General features: G+C 41.2%; 1 protein-coding gene across 2 annotated transcripts; it reads left to right on the forward strand.

The window, feature by feature from the left end:
• On the forward strand, nucleotides 1-16,116 carry RHOH (ras homolog family member H). Of its 2 annotated transcripts, XM_030491941.1 has the most exons (3): nucleotides 1-291; nucleotides 1,353-1,457; nucleotides 14,851-16,116. In XM_030491941.1, the coding sequence occupies exon 3, from the start codon at nucleotides 15,078-15,080 to the stop codon at nucleotides 15,651-15,653; it is 576 nt and encodes a 191-aa protein (XP_030347801.1). In that variant the 5' UTR covers nucleotides 1-291; nucleotides 1,353-1,457; nucleotides 14,851-15,077; the 3' UTR covers nucleotides 15,654-16,116. The 2 variants fall into 2 exon arrangements, with proteins under 2 accessions (XP_030347801.1, XP_030347802.1); XM_030491942.1 differs by lacking the exons at nucleotides 1-291; nucleotides 1,353-1,457 and adding an exon at nucleotides 6,147-6,441.
• Nucleotides 16,117-21,075: the final 4,959 nt, after the last annotated feature.

The raw sequence follows: 21,075 nt of genomic DNA on the forward strand, positions 1-21,075 counted from the left end.
TCACACTACATCTGGGTCTGCTGTCACTGCTGCATCCGGATGAGCTAGACCCAGTTGCCAGGACCAGATTGGCCTGTATGTGCAGTGGTCTCTGGTCACCTCTCGAGGTTTGGTTTTGTTTTGTTTCGTTTTCCCTCTCAATAACACAATTGCATTAATCTGCTGGAAAAGAAGTCCATCTGAAAGCCAAGAACACAGAACACAACTCTTTTTTTCTTTCCCTATCTCATCTAGAATAGTTGATTTCCGTAACGTTTATTTCCAACAGCCGCTTTCAGCTTCCTGCATCTGGTGAGTTCTTTGCATTTTCTTTTTATTGTTCCTAAAAGTCTTAATGTGACTCGATGTTCTGAATCAAATTCAGTATCTTTAGTTTTACTTTTAATAATAAGTTTGTGAAATGGATTCACATAATCAGTTTTATTTTTAATACCATTTTTTAATTACTCAGTATTGTGATACCCTGTTAAGCAGCGGTCTAATCCTGCCTAGGTTGCATACAATATGTTCCAGAGTTTGTTTCCACTTGAGCATAAAAAGGCCTTGTATAAAAGTATAAAGAGGGGTGTGTGATGGGCTGTGCCATGCCAGTATTTTCCATGTTACTGTAAGAGAAAAGAGAGAAGATGAGAATTACTTTAAAGATGGTGGGTCTGATTCTGAGCCCCTTTGCTGTTGAATGAATTATGAACCCATAAAAGATAAGCATGTGTAAACGTGCAACACCTCAAAGGGTGGCTTTCTTCCCCATTTGTGAAGTACATCATGGTTATGACAAAACTGTTCTGCTTCATCTTAAATGTTCCCAAGCAAATTTAGGTGAAGATTTTATTGTGAGAATTTGAGAAAGGTGAAATTTAGGTTCTTAAGGACTGAAGTGAGATTCAAAGTATTTTTCATTTGCCAACCTATCTGTCACTGGCTCTGGTTCTAGCAGCTGTGTGCCCCCGCTGGCTCTAACAAGTTCGTCTACCACCTTCCAAGATGGAAGGATTTTGTTTGCTGTTTAAATGGTCGTGGCTGCAACGCTTTCATCTCACTCCATGGCTTCTTCTCCTCTGCATTCTGAGCCATCCATGGCGTGCTCATGGTGTGGAATCCCTTGGAGAGCAGTATGTACGTGTGTGCATGTGTGCACATCTGAGCACACCCATTTCCAGATTTTGCTTACAAAACCTGCATATTGTGATGCTCTAGTGGTTGTGGGATGGTCTTGTCACATTGCCAATGAGAGGTAGTTAATCTAAAAGGTGAAGGAGGAGGAAGCACACAGAGGCGGGAAGCATCTGTCTGACACAGTCCGCACAAAAAATCTGAATGTGGCTTTAAGATTTTGTGATTTCTCCTTTCAGAAGTGTTTCCACCTGTGGATGGGGCGAGAGTGGGGCTGTGGCATCTGGAGGAATCTAGCTTTAACCCAGGATTTATCCTGAAGAAAATACTTGCAGAGGAAAAAGGTAGGATAAATGATATCAGTTAGTTGTTAGCAGACACATCTGCCAGCCTTTTTTTGGTGTCAGTACATGCCTATCTGGTGCTGCTGTCAGAATAAGGTAGGATTGTGTATTGCATTGCTCTGCTTTTTTTTAATGTTTCCCAGACCCACCATTTAGACCAGTGGGTGTTTACAGATGTTCCAGTAGAAGAGACCATGCACGTATACTTACTTAACTTTAGAACAGGATTTAATCTCATTTTTCAGAGACAGATCTCATGATATAGTCATGCAAGAGAAGCCAAATTTACCAGAGAAAGTGAGTACAGACTAGATGTGAATACCAAGTTTGAGACTTGGGCAGCAACTGCAGGATAGAAAAACCCCACGTGTGCTTGCTTCCTGCTAAGTTGAGAGAGTAGGCCTTGACGGGGCGCAATACCAAGTTTTGTATTCACCAGATTAGGTGTTGCAAAGCAGGAAAAATAATACTTTTGTATTTACGGTGAATCTGGTTTTGTATGTAAGTAATCTGGACTTACTAAATTCCAGAGCAAAGAATTAAAATTTTAAAAATGGGCTTGATTTTCATGTATAGCAAGACATAAATTCACAGTCCATCGGCAGGGCAAAGTGGCTGTAAATTCCTGTCATTTAATCCCACTTTAAGGGAATTTTACCATGCCAAAGCAGCGTGAGATGGTCTCATGGTGGAAGAGCATCAGGCCTCACATGATCGCTTATATCAGAGGACAGTCCCTGTATCTACATGCAGCACAGTAAAACCACAAAGTTGGAACTCTATTTCCAGAAAGTTACTAAAAATACTCTTCCAGCCTGGTGACCAGCTTTCTCAAGAAAATGTTTATATGTAGAAATTTAACAGATTCTGGCTCAGCTGCTCCATTGGGAGTGTGAATTTGGGGATGAAATGAAAGCGTTTTCCCTCCTGCATAAACCCAGCAACCAATAGACTGATGCTGAAGTCGCATCAGCTGGTAACAGCTGCCAGTGCCAGTGGTATCAGGGAGGCAATCTCCTGTACAGCGAGGGGCAGCCATATAAATCTTTAAAGACGCCTGTGGATGCTTTGCAATATACCCAGAGCACACAGGAAATGAGCAGAAATCGTGGTGGCGGTCTTGCAGGCTGCACCACTGGCCTTTCTTGGAGAGCAGCAGGTCTGCACCAGCTGCAGCTCCTGGGGAGCTTTTCTTGGTGACTCTTTCTGATAACTAACTGGGAGGACACCCAGGCAAGGAGGTGAAATTGTGCTGTTTCTCCTCTTGCCTTTGCTGTGCAGCTCTAGATGCATAGCACAGCTGGCTGAGGAGCTTTAAATGAAAGGGATTTTCAAAGAAAAATACCTCTTCTCTCTAAAGCAAACACACACACCCCCCTTTTTCTTTATAAGATGTTGGTGCTGTTATTCTATAGTTTTCAGTAAGTAACAGTTGAATGTTACTGAATGCACTGTTTAAGTGCCTAATTTGATTTGGCATTGATCATACAGTGAAAAATTGCAGATTTTCTAATAATGCTTTTGATTATGGTTTGAAAAGAAATAAGAGACATAACTGTGAAATTTGCCGTTTTCAAAGTCTTACTGTGACATTTCAGGTATCGTGCTACGCAGCTTAACATCGTTTCCAAATTAGGTTCTCACTTTTGGCCAGTGGTTTTATTAAATCAGCAGTTTTCAAGTGTTTCCATGCCATGAGCACAGCTTACAGCTGAAAAATGTCTTGGGATGACCCTAGCATAGTAATTAAGAAAAGAAGTTGGCTGCAGCTGTCTCAAGCCCGCTGTTAAAGCACTACAGCTTTAAAATACTGGTCAGGATCGCACAAATACAATGAAGTGATGTAACAAGAAGATTTGTAGGCTGCAGCCTACTGTTAGCTCTCCTTCCCAAAACCAAATACAGTTTCATATGTGCTTAGCACAATTTAGTTGTGCTTGAATTTTTACATCAGTGAAGAATGGGAAAACCTTCCTAATCCACCAAAAGCACTGGTCTGCAGCGGAAGGAGAGACTTTTACAGCCAGTAAAACCTCTGTAATGCAACAGTGAGAGTGAGTACTGGCAGTCATAGGTACAAAACCTTGATGTATCAGATCTAAGATGGGCAGCTGCCAGAGTAGCAGGGAGCAGTAGTGCCTGCAGTCACGTTCTGCCGGAGGCTGTGCTGGAGGATCACCCTCACTACTGGCCTGGCAGCTGGAGGATAGCTGGGAGCACAGTCTGAACACTGACCGGATGCGTGTGCTCCTCACAGAGCGGCTGCAGGAGTATTTGCTCGTGCCTGGTCCCGCTTGTGGCTGTGCCCTGCGTTTGTTGCAGATTCTTTGATCTTTCCCACCCTGCCCAATCGCTTGCTGCTGTGTCTGCGTTGTATTTCTTTTGCACAAGGAATTGCGTTTGGTCTTTGGTTACGGAAGCCAAAGAGAAGTGTAAATTCCTAAGAGATGAGGCTGGCACTGAACTTGGCGTGCTTGTCTCTACCTGATGAAATGTATGAACCCACTGGAAACCACATGAGGATTCTGCTATGGTTTGGGGGTTTCCCCAGCAGGGGGCCCGTGGTGACCTATCACATAGGGAAGACCCAGAATGAGCTGGGAAGGGAACAAACACTTCTCCTGGCAGAAGCTGGCATGGAGGGCTGTGGTTATGTGCTGTGCACGATGCCACTTGTCACACACAAGTGTGAGCGTGGCATACCAGTCTCAATAACTGGCACTTGCCCCATGTAAGGTTGTTGTACCATCTGGTGATACCTCTTCCTTACGAGTGACAGTAAGTTGTTTTTGAAGGTTATCCTGGTTTATGTCAAACTACAGATGAGACTGGATCTCCTCATATAAAAGTGTGAGACCAAGACCTCTACATAGTTTGGGATGGGATCTGTTTTGGTCGTCTCCTGTGCATTTGGTCATTGAGAAAATGCGAAACCTCTCACTCTCACAAGAAAACCATTCTTTTATTTGGATGATTGCCATGCTGGTGGACAGAGTTTGCAGCTTGCTTTTGTTTCATTTTTCCATTAAATGACTGCGAGTAAGAACTGGTAAAGTCTTTAGGGTTCACAGCTATTGAATTAATGACATACTGAATTATCTATTAACTTCCTCTCATCATCTGTACGCTTGTGTTTTTCTCGTTACAAAAATGTATTATAAAACATCTGTCTTAAAAATCCCTCCTGTAAATTCCTTAATTTCCATCAATTTAAATGCAGATTTTAAAATTCATCTATCTTTCAGTGGAGTTTTAATTCTAGATGAAAAGCCATTGGGTAAAATATCTTTGAGTTTGAATCAAGTCCACCAGGATTCAAAAATAAAGCATGGAAAATGTGCTCATAATGTTCAAATGTAGCTCTCCAAAAATATCTCTCTTTCCATATGTGTGATCATTTTCACACAAAATATGTAAAAATCAAGAAAATCAAGGAAAACTTTCTATGCTTCCCACTGAAAACCAGAAACTCTGCATTCAGATTTACCGTAGTGTGCGGATTTGCATGATCTTTAAACCAACTGAAAGCCAAAGAGATGTCAGCTTTAAGCATCTCAAATGGCTTCTCAAAATACTGAGCTGAAGAGTGAGTGAGAAGGGTTTATGTATTACTTTTGGTGGTAAAGAGCAGAGACTTTTCTCCTCTTAACCTATTCCATATGACCCAGCGCTGTCTGCAGTATTCTATGTTTTATATAAAAGTGACAAGAGATTAAGGTTATAGTGGAATTGAAGAAAAGTAAAGGAAAATAGGCCCTGAAATGTATGTTCTGCTATGGCATATGGTTGGCATAACATACAGATCAAAGCAAAATCTGAACTACCAGGTATAACTTGGGCTAAATACAGGAAAAAAAAAAGAAATCTTGACAGCATGTTTGTTTGAAATTGGGCTTTAATGATAACTCTGCATAGGCCGTAGGTAATTTAGTGTAGGCAAGTATGCATGCCCATTTATTGTGTTTGGTTTAATTCACTACAATTAAGGGATTCTAGGGGGGCTACATAGTGGGAATTATAATTTTCCTGTCTGTCCTGTAAATATATATTAACTCTTCTTGTGTGGGTACAGAGCATGAATGCTGACTTGTGGGACAGATTGTGGAAGGCGATGCCTTTTTTAGTTTATAAAACAAACCAAAAGGATGAGACCTTAAGTCAACAAATGCAGGAAAAGTCATGATAATCGCATGTTTTGTATCACACCTTCTACTCGCGAAGCGATTGAAATGATTTCCAAGCAAGCCCTCCACATTTTTAACGTTTTCATGTACATGCGTGCACACACAAGATTTTTGGTTTAACTTGAAAAGATGGCAGTTTCCTCTGGCTGAAATCTACACTAAAAATTTAAATAGTCTTATATACACAGAGACAAGAAAAAGCTTTTTGTTGCTGGCAGTTCCAAGGGGAAAAGCTAAAATTGTCAGCCAGTTTCTCAGTGGTTTAAAATAAATAACCAACTGAATTATTGTTGCTTACTTTACCAGCTTTGCTCATTAACTCGAGAAGTTTAACATTCATCACAGTGAAACTGAAGTGGTATGCAATAAATGTGTTCTTCCCAAATAAAAAAAGACATCAATATGTTTTAGCAAGAAGTCATTATTGTGAATTGTTTGACCAACTGAAGTATCGTTATTTGCTGCTTAAAACACCAATGCATTCAACACATTTTATTCCTATCACAAAACGTGCAAAAATAATCTTCCATCAAATATTGGGTAATTCAGTTCTAACTAAGATTTTCCTCCTCCACCTTTATCTCCCACTGAAATCAAACTTATGCAGATATATAATTTAATGAACATGGAGAACCTCTTTCTCCTCCCGCTGAGGTTAGGGGCAAAAGATCTGGGCTTGAGAGTCTCTTTATTTTGTGGCAGGCATTTTACAAAACCAGATCAAAATTAAACCTGAATAGACCTCTGAAAGTAACCTTGGAGAACTGGTGAGGGATCACATGGAGGGCAGTGGGGAAATGGTAGGACATTTTTAAAATACTTTTTAACATAAAGGAGGGTGTTACACCACCTGTATCATTCATATATTAGCTTTTAGCTATACTATTAATATTGATTACTTGGTAATGTTTAAGAGACCCACTCAAGAAGATCAGGTACAGTGCAAACAGGGGAGAGGAGTGCAGTCCTGCTCCAGGTTAGAGTCAAAACATGCAGGAGCCAGCCCTCACCACTGCAGTGGGCTCAACACAGGCTCTGAAAGAGAGGAAGACTTTCTGCCTGCAAATGCAAGTACATATATGGAGCTGCCAGGTTGTTAGGTTTAACATTTTGCCATGTTACATATCTGGGGGATTTAATATAAATCCATACATCTCCTTAACGATAAATCATTGTAACATATTGTAAAGATGTGTCTAGAAAATTTAATGGCTGCGTACACAATAGAAATCTAATTGTTTACAATGTGTGAGCATGTAATTTATGCATACGTGTATGACTATTATCTATCAGTTACAAACCTAGGTCATTGCAAATCCAGACTTAGCACAACAGTCATTTCTGCTCATATGTATGCAAGTGTGTACCTATATGTAGAAATAAAGTAGTTTAAAGACCATGGTAATTTCAGTAATGCTTCCATTCTTTCATGCGAAATATGTATGCAGGTTTTCAAATGACAGTAAAATATCTTGCCCTGAATATGCATCTGTTCCATACAGCAATCTGTTGCGAAGTCTTTCGCAAATGGATGAATATCAATGTGTGTATATATATAGATGTTTATGTATGTATATATAGACATATAAACACACATGCATGCACATATGGATGTCATATTTTTTGTACATGGATGTATAGATTCATTATTGAAACAATTATGTTTTTAAATATACAATGCTTTATTTACAACATTTTCGTGTGTGTATGTATATGCATATACTCTTCTATGCACTCAGTCTAGCAAATGCTGCATCATTCTGCAAGAAATTACAAATGCTTATTTAAAACTAAAAAATATTAGTTGTGTATGAAAGGGAAATGGATACTTCATGATGATAATGCCTGTATTTGCAGATGGTCAAAAAAGCCCCCCAAAACAAAAAAAGAAATAGGGAAAGGGCTAGGCTTTCTGGAAAGAAAACACAATTATTGTTGAAGGTTGTAAATAAAAGAGTACTTCACATTTTGTCAGCCAAAAAAAAAAAAAAGGGAGATTTTAAAGAGTTAAACTTGTAGAAAAAAAAATCTACAAAAATATGTTGTGCCTTTTTGATTCGTTTTAAACTTCAAGAAAGGTGAACTGTGTTAAACAAGGATGTGGCATGAAAAATTTGAAGTGGTTTGAGGCCCAAAGCTGCAAACATTTCCACATGTGAGTAATTCTATACACACAGTAGTCTCATTGAAGTAAATTACTTAAATATCATGCATTTTATAATATCAGTCCTTCAGTTTGACTACAGTGCAGTTAGACTTGAGTGGAAATTTGATTTGTAACTGCAAGTCCATTCTGATAGAGTAGCTTTTCATAGGTGCCTGTGATAGTACTATAGTCAATATATAGCACTTTATCCATGTTCATCTGCAAGCGTATCTGTATCTCCATCCGGACCCAAAAGCAGTTCTATGTCAGTGGTGAACATATATATACACACACATATATATATGTATGTGTGTGTGTACAAAAACAGACTATGAGGGAATGCAGACGGACAGATGGTTGGCGAACTTCTGTGCTTGAACGTACACACGTGTGACATTTGCACACCAGCTGCTCCATGTACGACTGTATCTGTGGTGAGACTCAAGAAGAATTTCTTCTCTGTTTAAGATCAGAGAAAAAAAATAATCACAGGGAAGGGTGGGAAAGGAAGGTGACATACCCATTATCTTGTGGAAGAGAAACACTCAGTAAACGGAAGGGCATGTGCCATGCTTTGGGCACGACATGCGCTCCATTTCTGCTGACTTTGGAAGATACTGGATCAGACTGAAAATGGCACATGACCTGGTGGTTCTCTGTGAAGGGGCTACTTTCCTGTGCTCCATTTACCCAAATTTTAATTTGGAGAGGACAGAATATTTATACTGAAAATGGGTCGCTTTTGAATGCCCTATAGTGCCATGAATACCACATAGTCTGTAATTTACCAAATCATGCCATAAACATGTGGAAAAAAATTACTTCAGGCTCATGCCCTGAATTTTGGAGCAGGCATTTAGCACTGTCAGATCTCCTTGACTTCTGTTGAATTTCAGATCTTGGATTAATACATGAGAGTCTTACAGACTTTTTGTTAATTTTTTGAGTGGTTGTAATCATTTGTCTTCATGTTTATTTTTAAAGTAGCTGAGTCAAGGTGTGATTAGTCACAGTTAAAGGGTTCTTGAGATAAAATAAATATTTCTTTTGTCTAATTGGGTAATTAAAATGAGAGTTAAATAGTTTTTCTCAGGGTCTATAGTAAATTGAATAGATCTTTAGACATGCATTATCCATTGCTTATATATATATTCATTATAGGTACTATTACTAAAGTAATGAACAATTATTTTTTAATCTAAGGGATCTCATTATACAGTTTTATATGTATGTGCAGTGTGTAAGCATGTGTGTAAATATGTACATTTTCTAATATGGAAAGCTGTCATCCTTTTATTAGGACTTCACCTCTTATTTAATCTTGTAAATAACATTGGTCTGCATTTGTCGCTATTTTATAGCAAGATTCCCCAATCTTATGTGAGGGACTTTCTTTAAAATCTGATGTCTTGTGCTCCCTTGCTAAAAATAAAGTTGTCAAGATGACTGAATATTTCATCATAAATCCTTTTCTTCAGTTTCAGTTGTTAAAACTTCCAAAGAAAGAAACTGAGGTTTAAATTTTCAGATGTTATCTTGATCCAGAAGTGATTTTTTGCAAAGGGTCCTAAGGAAGTGGTTGTCCCTTTTCTTTAAATTTCATAAATTAGAAATTATATTTTTAAAAAAGGGGTTTTGTTTGTTTTGCCTTTTTTTTTTTTTTTAAACAAGACACTGAAATTTGTAACTGGAACAGAATTTCAGTTTTGCAAAAAAAGGAGTGAAAGAAAAATTTCTAAGTTGTTATATCTGCAATATTTTTTTAAATGCTGGAAGAAGATTGTTTTTGAGATGACAAGACATCCTGGCTTTGCAAGTATGGGTTCATTACATGTTGCTTGCTCTTCTAACTTTAGGAAGGCATTGCAAGTATGATTGTACTTGAGAACAAAATATCTGTATAAAAGCTTTTATCCAAGCTTCAAGGCATCCTCTCAATTCTTTAGAATTTCAAAATAGAATGAGAGATAGTCTGGCAACTGATCCATCAGTATTATAAATACACTTGCTTGGAAAGAGAAGGAGTTGAATACAGATTTTTTGCTGGAGTAGTTTGGGGCAAAGATGCAGCACCTTGCAAAAGTACAGGCTGTGAGCAGTTCTCCTTTATGGCAGTGGTACCACCACTGAATGCTGCTATGGACTGAAACTCTGACCCTGTCTGAGGTGGCAGGAGGCTGTTTACTAATTTGGCAAGACAGGGCCACTTTGTGCAATAGATCAAAATTGTCTTAAAATGAGTTTAAAAACCAGGAGGCAGCTAAAGCAGATGTCAGAGCATCAGCTTAATGCATGACAGGAAACTTCACAGTATGGGGCCATTTGCTTGCAGACCAGCTGCAGTCTCCAGACGGCCTGCAGCTGACGTATTAGTTTTCGGTAGCCCCATGCTGTGGCAGCAAAGGCCTGCGCAGCAGTCTAGAGGTTTCTATCTGGAGCAAGTACAACTCATGCATGGAGTTGAAAACAAGGTAGCATGACCTTGGCAACTGGGTCATCTATCTGAGCATCCAGACTGGATCCACAACAGATGCGGTGTCTCTGTCACAGCGGCCAGTTGTCTCCCTGCTGCATCTTCTGAGTGCTGCCCCTAATCAGGCAACACATCTCTGCCCTGTCTTAATTTCCTGCCAGCCTTCCTCCTCCTCCCTGTCCTTCTGCTTTGCAGGAGTTGTTCTCAGGTCCTGTCCTTGCCCTGCAGTGACCACTGCACTCACAGAAGTGAAGGTGTAAAGCTGTGCACTTTTCTTTCTGGTTAATGAAGGTAGTCTCTATATTGCTTTCCTCTCCTTGAGAGCCTCTAAGATATGCAAGGAGAGTTTTTATGTACCCGCAGTGCAGTTAGAGGGAGCACTGATTACAATCAACACAATAGAGGGGAATTGTAGGCAGTTTTGCAGACCCCCCGTCTGCATGAGGTGGCATTTGCAGGAGTAATGTAGGCAGGCAAAGAGAATATGTGCATTCAAGCATCACACGGCAGGTGGAAGTCTCTTCAGTGTTTTTCAGCTTTTTTTAGTCGTATAAATATTTTTATTTCCTCACAACGTCAGGTCTCTTCAAGGGCTGGTATACACAGTGCTCAAACTGAAAAATTAGCCTGCTTTTATCCTGATATCAACAGGAGCTGCACTGAGATGTAATTGTGGTAGAGACCGGATAATGGCAATAATGGTTAGCATGTTAATTGCTTTAACTCTCTGAAGCATTTTGTGACTGCCTGATCTAAAAAGATGCAAGACATGCTCGCAATGACCTTATAGTAGATGCTGGAGAATGAAAATCCCATTTGGTTCAGTTGATAAACTTACCCCTTCTGATACAAGAAATCCTTGCTTTCCTTTGTTGGTAGAATTGTTTCAACAAATACGAGATTAGCTTTTCATGGGATGTATATTCATGTGAATCCTCCACCTACAAAGAGCTTGGTGCTGCTGTGATCCTCTTCCCATCCTGTCGTATTACATAACTCACCTTCTCCGTATCATATTCAGCCATGATCAAGTGTGAGGAATTTACTTGCACGAGATTGCTGAGGAGCAAGACAGGCAGTGACCAGAGAGCAGCTTTTGTATGGCTTCTTGTGCTCATGTCATCAGTGAAGTCCGAGGGCTCTGTGACCACACACCAGTGCCACGGTTCTGTATTCCAAAGACAGAGGGAACAAAAATAGGAAAGCAAAACAAAAAAGTTGCATTAGTTACATAGACAATATAATACAGTGGAAAAAACAGTGCACTATCTAAAACTGTGCAAGATTTTTCTTTGAGGTTAATCTCAAAGTTTATTAAATGTCACTACTCAGAATGACTACATCAGAATTAAACATATATTTTTTATAATATTTTAAAAGCACTCACCTTATTATTAAAATAAAATCTTCTATTGTTACGAGTGATGAAAGCATAAACCAAAGTAGTGTAAAAGAAGATACAGGTTTATATCTGGAATTCCAGATCTAAAATGGACTTCATAAAGTTAGTAAAATTTGGAAAACTGAATTGTTGGGGAAAAAAAATAATCCATCAGCAGCCTAGACTCGACCATCTGTGATCAGAAGCTTTTGCGCAGTCTTTTAGTGGGAATGGCATGCTGTACTGTCAGACCAAGACAATAGTCAATAATATGCAAGAAAGAACCAAAGCTTTTGCGAATATTTGCACAAGTGGTTGTATACTGAGGTGCAGAAGTGCCCAGTACTGGCCTGTCTTTTAAAGGACATTGTTTTCTGTTGATGTTTAATTTGAAGAGTTTTCCATCAATTGAGGTGAACTTGTGTAATTATTTTAATACACTAATACTGCTCTTACCCTGAGGCTGTGTCAAGGACAAGCTATGTGCATAATTAAAAAGACATCTTCAGTATGCGCATATGTAGTCCCAACTATATACATAGGCACATGAACTCCAAACGGCTGTGAATAAAAGCAGGATCAGGGCCACTGACAGCAGCCTGTCTCCAGGATCAGAATATGGACCTTGTTATATACTTGTACATTTTTATTCATCAATGGATTGTAGAACAATATAATTTGCTGCAAAAACGATTCTGCACTGTTGTGGTGAATATTTCAGCTTTTGTTATTTGTGTGTAGACTATCCATATTCATTAATCCTTAATATCTTTTTCAGACTCTAATCATTTGTATACTTTCTTTCAAAATAGCCAACATAATCAGACCTGGCAATCAACAAGCCGAGTACCAGAACAATCCTTTTATCTATCTTTCTTTGTTCTGGCATTTATGAAATAGCAAAAATCATGCTTTGAACATCCTTATTTTCCCCCACATTCATAAAATAATGAGCCTGAAGGTTTTAAGGACTACTTGCACCAAAGAAATGTTTGGTCTGAAAGGATGCCAGAGAGGGACTCTTCATCAGGGACTGTAGAGATAGTACAACAGTAATGGATTTAAACTTAAACAGGGGAAGTTCAGGTTAGATATAAGGAAGAAGTTCTTTACTGTGAGGGTGGTGAGGCACTGGAATGGGTTGCCCAAAGAAGTGGTAAATGCTCCATCCCTGGCAGTGTTCAAGGCCAGGTGGGACAGAGACTTGAGCAACATGGTCTAACGTGAGGCATCCCTGCCCATGGCAGGGAGGGTGGATCTAGATAATATTAAGGTCCTTTCCAACCCTAACCATTGTATGATTCTATGATTCTACATGCTAACTTTCTCCTGGGAGCGTGCAGCTTTATCTGAATCATATGCTACTGGCTTGTGGTGAATTGTGGTGTTTTCAAACTGTACTGCTGACACAATTTTGAAGTAGAATACCCTGAAGGAAACATGATGATGCATTTAGGTAATTGGACTGTGTATTCTGCATATATATTTCAAATTTTTCACAGACATAGTCTGTAAATGTCTTGTTTAATTCTGCTGAGAGCTTGTCTGGGGAATGGAGAAGGCGAGACAGTGGAGTTAGAGCTACTGAATCTTTAAAAGCAAATTTCCAATGGCTGCCACCAAAACTTAACTTCACGGAGCAGCTTGTTTCCCAGCAGCCAGGAATGCCATGAAGTGGCATCGGCCTCCAACCCACTTCCTAGAAGTGAGCTCAGATGGCGAGAGCACTGTCCTGCTGGCAGACCAGGAAGTGCAATCTGTTACAATGACTCCTCTAGATACCGGTAACTCAAGTACGCATGAGGACTGCCCTGCAGGCTTGGTGCTGCCTCTACAAAATGATGTGCTCTGGCCAAGCTGCCGACACATCTTCTTTTGGCCAGTGCACTGGGAGAGATACAGGTGTGCTGGCAGCACGAGAGGAGGTAGGGTGCTGCACTACAGAAGAAGAACAGGGGAGTTGCCGGTAGCAGTTGTCAGTGCCTGTAAAATGTTCTCTCTAAGCTCCTCTGGCACTTTGCAGAGTAAGCCAAAGCTTTGAGTATACTAGAAATGGGGGTGGGTGGTGGTGGTGGTGGGGTTAGGGTAGTGAAACTGGAGAATATTATGGTAATGTACAGTATATGCGTTTCGTGATCATCATTCAGTTCTGTGCAAATACCCTTAAGCTGTTACTTCTCTCTTCATATATGGAGACAGAAATGTGTTATTTGTGTAACATACACAGGACATTTTGAAGTTATGCAGTGATACTTTTAAAAATTGCTTCTGTTGAGCAGAACTTATTTCCCCTCAGTTTGCAGTGAGTGATTTTTCATAGCATCTTGTTTGTCACCCTGTATGTGCACTGAATCTTGCAGACAGCTAGTGGGGAAGAGACAAACGCTTTCAAAATAGGAAAATTTGACTGAACGCTGGCAGGATCTCAAAAGTAATTACTTACTCTGAAGAGGTACTCTCAGTTCAGTTTTACAACAAAGTAAACGTCAGAGGAGCTGTATCCCCTTCCAATGAAATGGTTTGACTGGGGCAAGCACTGGTGGTGTGGCTTTCTTTGGCTTGTGCTTCTATTGTTGAAAGTGATTTGTAAAAAAAATGTTGAACTTTTTGGTATTTTTGTTGTGGATCCTTCATTGCTTTTGAAATCTCTTAAGGTTCATCTTGGTTCACACCTTAAGTCCTTGCTTCCTCATTGTCACAAGTGGTTCTGTACTTCTGCTCATTGTAGGATTGCTTAAATAGCCAAATTGGCTAGCGAAGGGTTTTTTTTTCTTGACTACATCTAGAGAGCATGGGTATGTATTAAAGGGAATCTGAACTGATCGGTTAAGAGGGATTCAGGATTCTGTCACTCTTGGTGAAAGTCAGAGGCAGGAAATGTCTCGCTGAAAGCAGGCTAGTACCAGTTATACCAAAGTTAAACTGATTTTATTGTTTTTTTAGACAATTGGAGGGAAAAAAATAGTTGGTGTCAGTAGAGAATGGCAGAGGTGATAGGACCGTTAGCTCCTGTGGAGCAGCAACAAGGTTATTCATGTGAATGGCTGTTGCAGAAGCAGCCACCTGAGAGGGAGCGGCAAGGTTCAGCATCCTCGATGTGGGGTACTCCCCACGGCTGTCCAAAGACATGTCCAGGCATCTTTACCTTGATGAAGAATGTTCTGTTCTCTGTGGGTTACAACTGTCACATTTTATTTTTCCTCTTCCAGAAATGTCATTTGACTCACTGAAGAATTAAAAAACCAACAGCACCACAGAACCGTGTGGGAGAAAAGGGGATTTTAGGCTCAAGTGACACAATCAGGTCTTGAGAAGAAGAGATTTGGATGGTTTCTCACCAAATGGAAATTATCTAGAAAGCCTCCGAGACCCCTGCAACTCTTCATTCCACTCCTGCTGTGTGGAGACAGAGCTCTTGGCCCTGAACGTTAATAAAATGCTGGATTCAGTCAAGTGTGTCCTGGTGGGAGACTCTGCGGTGGGGAAAACATCTCTGTTGGTACGTTTCACCTCTGATACTTTTCCAGATGACTACAGACCCACTGTATATGAAAATACTGGAGTAGACGTCTTCATGGATGGTGTACAGATCAGCCTAGGTCTTTGGGACACATCTGGCAGTGATGCCTTCAAAGGCATTCGCCCCCTCTCATACCAACAGGCAGATGTGGTGTTGATGTGCTACTCAGTGGCAAACCACAATTCCTTTCTGAACCTGAGGAACAAATGGATTGGTGAGATCCGCAGCCATTTGCCCCGCATCCCTGTTTTGGTAGTGGCCACTCAGACTGACCAGCGGGACGTGGGGCCCTACCGCTCCTCCTGCATCAGCCCCATAGACGGGAAGCGGCTTGCCCAGGAGGTGCGAGCCAAAGGCTACCTGGAGTGCTCTGCCCTCAGCAACCGGGGCGTGCAGCAGGTGTTTGAGTACGCTGTGCGGACAGCAGTCAACCAGGCCAAACGGCAGAACAGGCGGAAGCTCTTCTCCGTTAATGAGTGCAAGATCTTTTGAGGACCATCAGCAGTGGGTTTGCCCACGTTCGTTCCTTCTGTCTTCACGCAAAGGTACTGCGGTAGAGAGAGTGGGAAGTGAATCAAAGGAGGCCTCCTGGCAGGACCACAGTGCAGGTGCCCCTGCTGAGACAGATGTGCACTCCATCTGATCACACATGGGCACTATCTTGAAAAACATGAGGTGCAGGTACATGCCTTTATTCATAAGCCTTTGTTTGAACTTTGCTAGCCTGGACTGGAGCAGGCCTAGCCTGGAGAGCTACAGATATTAGCTGTGCTGATTTTGTTGTTGTTTCTGTTGATGTTCCTCAGTTGTTGGTTTGTCTACATTTATTTAATGACAAACATCTGCTTCAATCAACCCCCATCTCTTGACATGTCTGTCCATGTGGAGTTTTTTTTTTATTTTAAGAACTTTGTGTTATAAAATCTGACTACTTTGTATTCTATTTAAAAGACTCTTGTATACATTGTTGTAAAATCCTGACAGTTTGTTTTCATATTTTGGAGGTCTTCCTTTAGCTAACCACAGAAGCAAATCGTCCTATCCACGTAATGAATGGCCTGCAGACAAGCCTAGCACTTCTCAGACCTCCTTGAGTCACTGTGTAGCAGTAATGAAATCAAGTACATCTAACACGGGAGTGATCAAAACTTAGTGACATTTGATAGCTGTCCTGTGGCTTTGTGAGTTTTAGATGGGGCAAAACAGGAGGAAACTAACCTGATTCTTCCTAGACCTCACCTGGTTACAACCCCAGAAGGGCTGGCTTGCAGTCAGGGCTGGTTTAGACATATGGTTGGGGTGGCCGAGATGAATCTGTGCTATCATCACTCTGCTGTCTCTGCTGTAATTCTGGAGGTAAAAGATTTGAGTCTCCAGAGATGAAAGGTTTGGGTTTTTTTTACATGAGCACTAAAATTCTCACATGTTTTTAGTACATTTTTTTTGAAACAGTGAAACCTGTCACCAACTATAGTAAAAATTAAGTACAGAGCAATATTGAATGTGCATATTTGGAATAGCTAAATAATTTTTTATACTAAGTATAACTGCCCAGGTTGTATCAAACTGAGAGCGAAACAGGCTTTGTATCCTGGGGAGCCTGACAAGTCTAAGAGTCAAATCCTGACATACCTACTGAGGCCAACTTACCCTCCTGCACAGAAAGCCAGGCTAAGGAGTTGGAAATTCCAGGTGTGTAAGATCACTCTGCTGCAAGATGGAATGGGGTCAGCACGCAATGCTGTACATTCCTCGTGACTTGCAGTGTTCCTCTCCTCCTAACGTTATCTGTCCCCTCTGCCCCACACCATCTCTCAGGTCTTGCAGATCAGTCTCATCCAAAGGTTTCCATAGAGGAAATCCCCTAGGGGATTCCTTAGTGCAGCAAGGTTTTTTAATCCCTTTCTCTGTCCTTCATCAAGCTCAGAACTGACCTTTGAAGGGCTTATAACATGGTGCCGTAAAAAGTGGCGCGTAGGATGATTCTCTTTCCACGTGGATCCGGCGAGAATGACCTGTGCCTGTTTTGACTGAGCCCTGGCTCATGTGTTCCAACAGAAATGGATGCAGTGGCTTGTCTGATTCAAATCCAAGATGGGACTTCAGGAGTTATCCTACTAAGCAAATAAGCTATAGCTCAGATCTCATCTATCTATAGTCTGTCCCTGAAAAACAAGTTGGATGTTCTCCTCCATACTCTATTCTACCTCTGAGCTTCTCTATAAAGAGACATTCTGAATGAAATCATTCCCCTCCTATGAATCCCAGAGATGACCTCACCAGTAACGTAGGGTGAGCAAGTATTTGCATCGCAGGCACCTTGAATAGCAGTGGTGCACGGGACACTTGATGTGATCATCCTGCCAGCTCCTAGGCTGGTAAACATTTACCAGTCATCAACCTAATAGTAAGAGAGGCTTGTAGTCAGAAAAACATACTGGTCTCATGTGAGGTTTTCATATCAGCTGTAAATCTTTACAAGATTCTGCACCCGAGAACATGAGGGCTCCCATCACCATCCATCTTTCCTGTACTCTTTCCTACTTCTCTTTCTCTTCAGATGTTGATTGCAAATTTTTTGCCGCCTGAAACACTAAAACTGACATGTTTGTAAAAGAACCTGAACAGTGCCATACTTCTGCAGAGTTACACAAGTGGTTAGGTATTTGCTGTCTTTGGCTTTTGGAAGAAATACATTTCTACATCTCAACTCTTGCAATGCCTCTTCACTGAATGTTTAGCTCATTGTAACCTAATTTAAAAGTAGCCACTGTTACTGTTTGAACATTAAAGATCACATGCAAAATGTCACATTGTGAATCTCCAAATCTGTTACAATTGTGGACATTTGGTTAATGGTCCCCACTCCTCTAAGGAATTTAATACCTGGTTTCAACTTTCCTTGAGACATATTTTTGCCAGCACATTCTGTTAAATGGTCTTTTTTTCTGTGAGGTAAGCTTTGTTTACAACAGTTCATGCTGCTGTTTTCATGTGTTGAAGAGCAGTAACAGCTAGGCCTGGATGCTGTGTTGTGGTGTCTGCCATGGCATAGCCAGGTTCGGGGACCAGAAGGCTCCAGAGGGTTGTTGTATCAAACTAAGCCAGATGAAGATGCATTCTAGAATCATGCCATAACTGACAATCCCATCTTATCTGTGTTTGCTTCACAAGGCTTCTGAGGGTGTTTTACAAAATGAAGAATTCAAGGTCTGCTTGCAATTCCGTGAAGAAAAGTGGACAGAATTCCCTGAGACACCTGAGCTGACAACACAGGATGCACAGGGAATTTAGGGGTGGCTTGATATTGTGCATCCTAGAGCCAGCGCAAGGTGTGAGGGCACCAAAAGCCAGCTGACTTTTAAAATCAAATTAGAGAGAGGTTAAAGTAATGAGGGGATTTTAGTTTGGTGCTCTGTGGAAAAAAGGGTATCAATCAGTTTTCACAGCCTGGTTATTTTCAGACTCTCAGAGCTAAGAGGCACTTTTCACTGGGAACAAACTGTGAAGAGCAGTATTTTAGTATCTGTAATTATGCAGCTTTCCCTGAGCTGTAGCACTTGGGGAAAAGTGAGCACACAAAAAGTGTATGCAAAAAGTGTGTGCAAAAAGTGTGGCAACTCAAACGCAGAGAGTGAAACCCAGATAGTTCAGAACTCAGCCCAAGATTTCAGCCAGGCGGCTTATTGGGGTGAGGCTCGCACAACTTCAGCAGTTCAGGACTGCTGAGGTCTGCCACGAAACCCTACCAGGGTGATGCTGCTAACGCCGCTTGAGCAACAGGGTCACCGGGTACGGCTCGGGAGTAAAGATCTGGCTCTAATATTCAAAATAGATTCAAACGACAGCTGGGCGCACGTTATTTTCAACTTCTCTTGCTCTGAAAAACAGCAGGTTGGGGAAGAAAGAAACAACGTGCAGCCTCGCCTCAGTCGGGTCAAACTGTTGCCCAAATCTTCCCTTTCCGTCTTCTCAAACTGATCTCTTTCAGTTTGTTACTCCACTGCTAATTTTACTTTCACTTGCTGGTAAAATAGGTTAAAAAATTAAAAGAAAAAAAAGAAAGAAAATACGTGGAACTTAGAATGAGATCAGCAATGACAGCAGTAGCACTGTTCTTTTGTCCGCATCCGACTTCCCATTTTGACAGAAAAAGTAATTTTGAATCACTAATTGTTTTACTGAACTCTGCAAATCTGATACAAAGTTGAATAGATATGCAATTGTGATTAAAATTGGGAATAATTATTTTAGCAGAAGAAGCATTTTCCTTTACTAAGTTGCAAAACGTAGTGAGTACACGTTACATTATTTAAATACAGATTCCTAGGCTTTTTATGTATGCTGCCTGATCTGCAGCATGCAATATAAATATTTTCTAAGATTAAATAATAAAGAAATGTTTCAGATCTTCTCCCCCAGCCCCAATTTTTCACATGGGACGTTATTCAAGCTCGTTAGATATAACTGATACTGTTTTGCCTGATATTTGCAAATAACAGTTTGCAAATATTTGTGCAGTTTTTGTGGGCACTCTGCGATTGCTAAGGTGTGTGAACACATATTAGCTGATGCTTGTCTTGATAAAGAAAATGCATTTAAAGCAGACTTTCTGTACGTGGCACCACTATGAAATAAATCACCACAGGGGTCAAACACGAATTGAAAACCCCTGTCGGCACTCTGACATCTCAGCCTTTCCTGTATTACTATTGCATTTGAGTGAGTACAGCCATTAAAATAATTTCAAATAAATGGGGCGATTCAAGTCTCTTAGCACTTTCTCCTAATGCCTCTGCTACACAGGGCTCAGGTTAATATACAAAGAATAAATAGCTTCATTTCAGAACATCAGAACGGCTTGCCTGCTCTTGCCTTTGTGAGCAAGTTAACTACCTTGACTTAATTAAAAGTCAGTTCAGCCTCTGAAAAAAAGCCAGCTAGGAGCACTATTGGGTTAGCCAAACTCCCTTGCTCTGAAATGACAGTAATGAACTTTCATCTTTGGATGTGAGGAAACAAATTTTATGTCGCAAGAGATTTCCTTCACAGCTGTAAGTGCAAAAACTCCTGACCGGTTATCACTGTGTACCTGTCCTGGCTGACCTGTGTGCCCTCCGTGTTGTGCTTTGAGTACCCAGCTGTTCAAAACAAAATGCAAGGAGAAAACCACCTCCGTGCATGTATTTGTATTGCTGTAACTGCTTTACTATAGCCATGGTGGGCTTTCCACTGCTCTGGACCTCTCGCTCCATCACTGCACAACCACGCAGCTGCTGTGTGCCTGCATGACCCGTGTGGCTCGGGAGGTGGAAGAAGAGTATTGAGGAGATGCTCCTCAAGACTCCCCTCACCAGGCATCACAGGTAACTGCCCTACTCTGCACACAGGGCTGGCCCTGCCTCAGTCAAGCTCCTGTCACTTGCAGGTGCCCTGACACTGACAGATTTATTTGTGGTTCATCTCTCTCAGTCATTACCCAGGCCTGGTTTCTGCAGGTGCTGTCCTGCTGGTAGCGTGGGCTGAAGGGCTCGTCCGTTTCAGCTTTGCTGGGCTCCAGTGGCTGCATTCTGGGGAGAGGTCTCAAAGCACTGAACGAAACCCTGTGACACATTCCTTCCTGAGCGCAGGAAGCTGGTCTCCAGCCTTACATGAGCCGTGAATTAGTTATTAGCAAACAAAACAATAGCTATTGCTGCCTTTCTGGTTATGGAGAAATGAATGAGCGGCATGCCTGTGTGAGCTCTTTCACAACCGCCCTGCGCAGGGCTGGCTGGGGGGATTTCTGTCTTTACTCCTCTCACCTTGGGCAGCCATCGGTATGATTCATGCAGGGGTGGAGCAGAAGGGCACAGGCCTGCGTGTGGCGGTGGCTGTTTCTGTCTCTGGAAAAGAGGAAGGAAACGACAACCGA

Source organism: Strigops habroptila, chromosome 7, assembly GCF_004027225.2.
Source record: "Strigops habroptila isolate Jane chromosome 7, bStrHab1.2.pri, whole genome shotgun sequence".
NCBI lineage: Eukaryota > Metazoa > Chordata > Aves > Psittaciformes > Psittacidae > Strigops > Strigops habroptila.

Coding starts and splice junctions, on each gene's coding strand:
- RHOH (XM_030491941.1), top strand. CDS start 15,078: ATGCTGGATTCAGTCAAGTGTGTCCTGGTGGGAGACTCTGCGGTGGGG.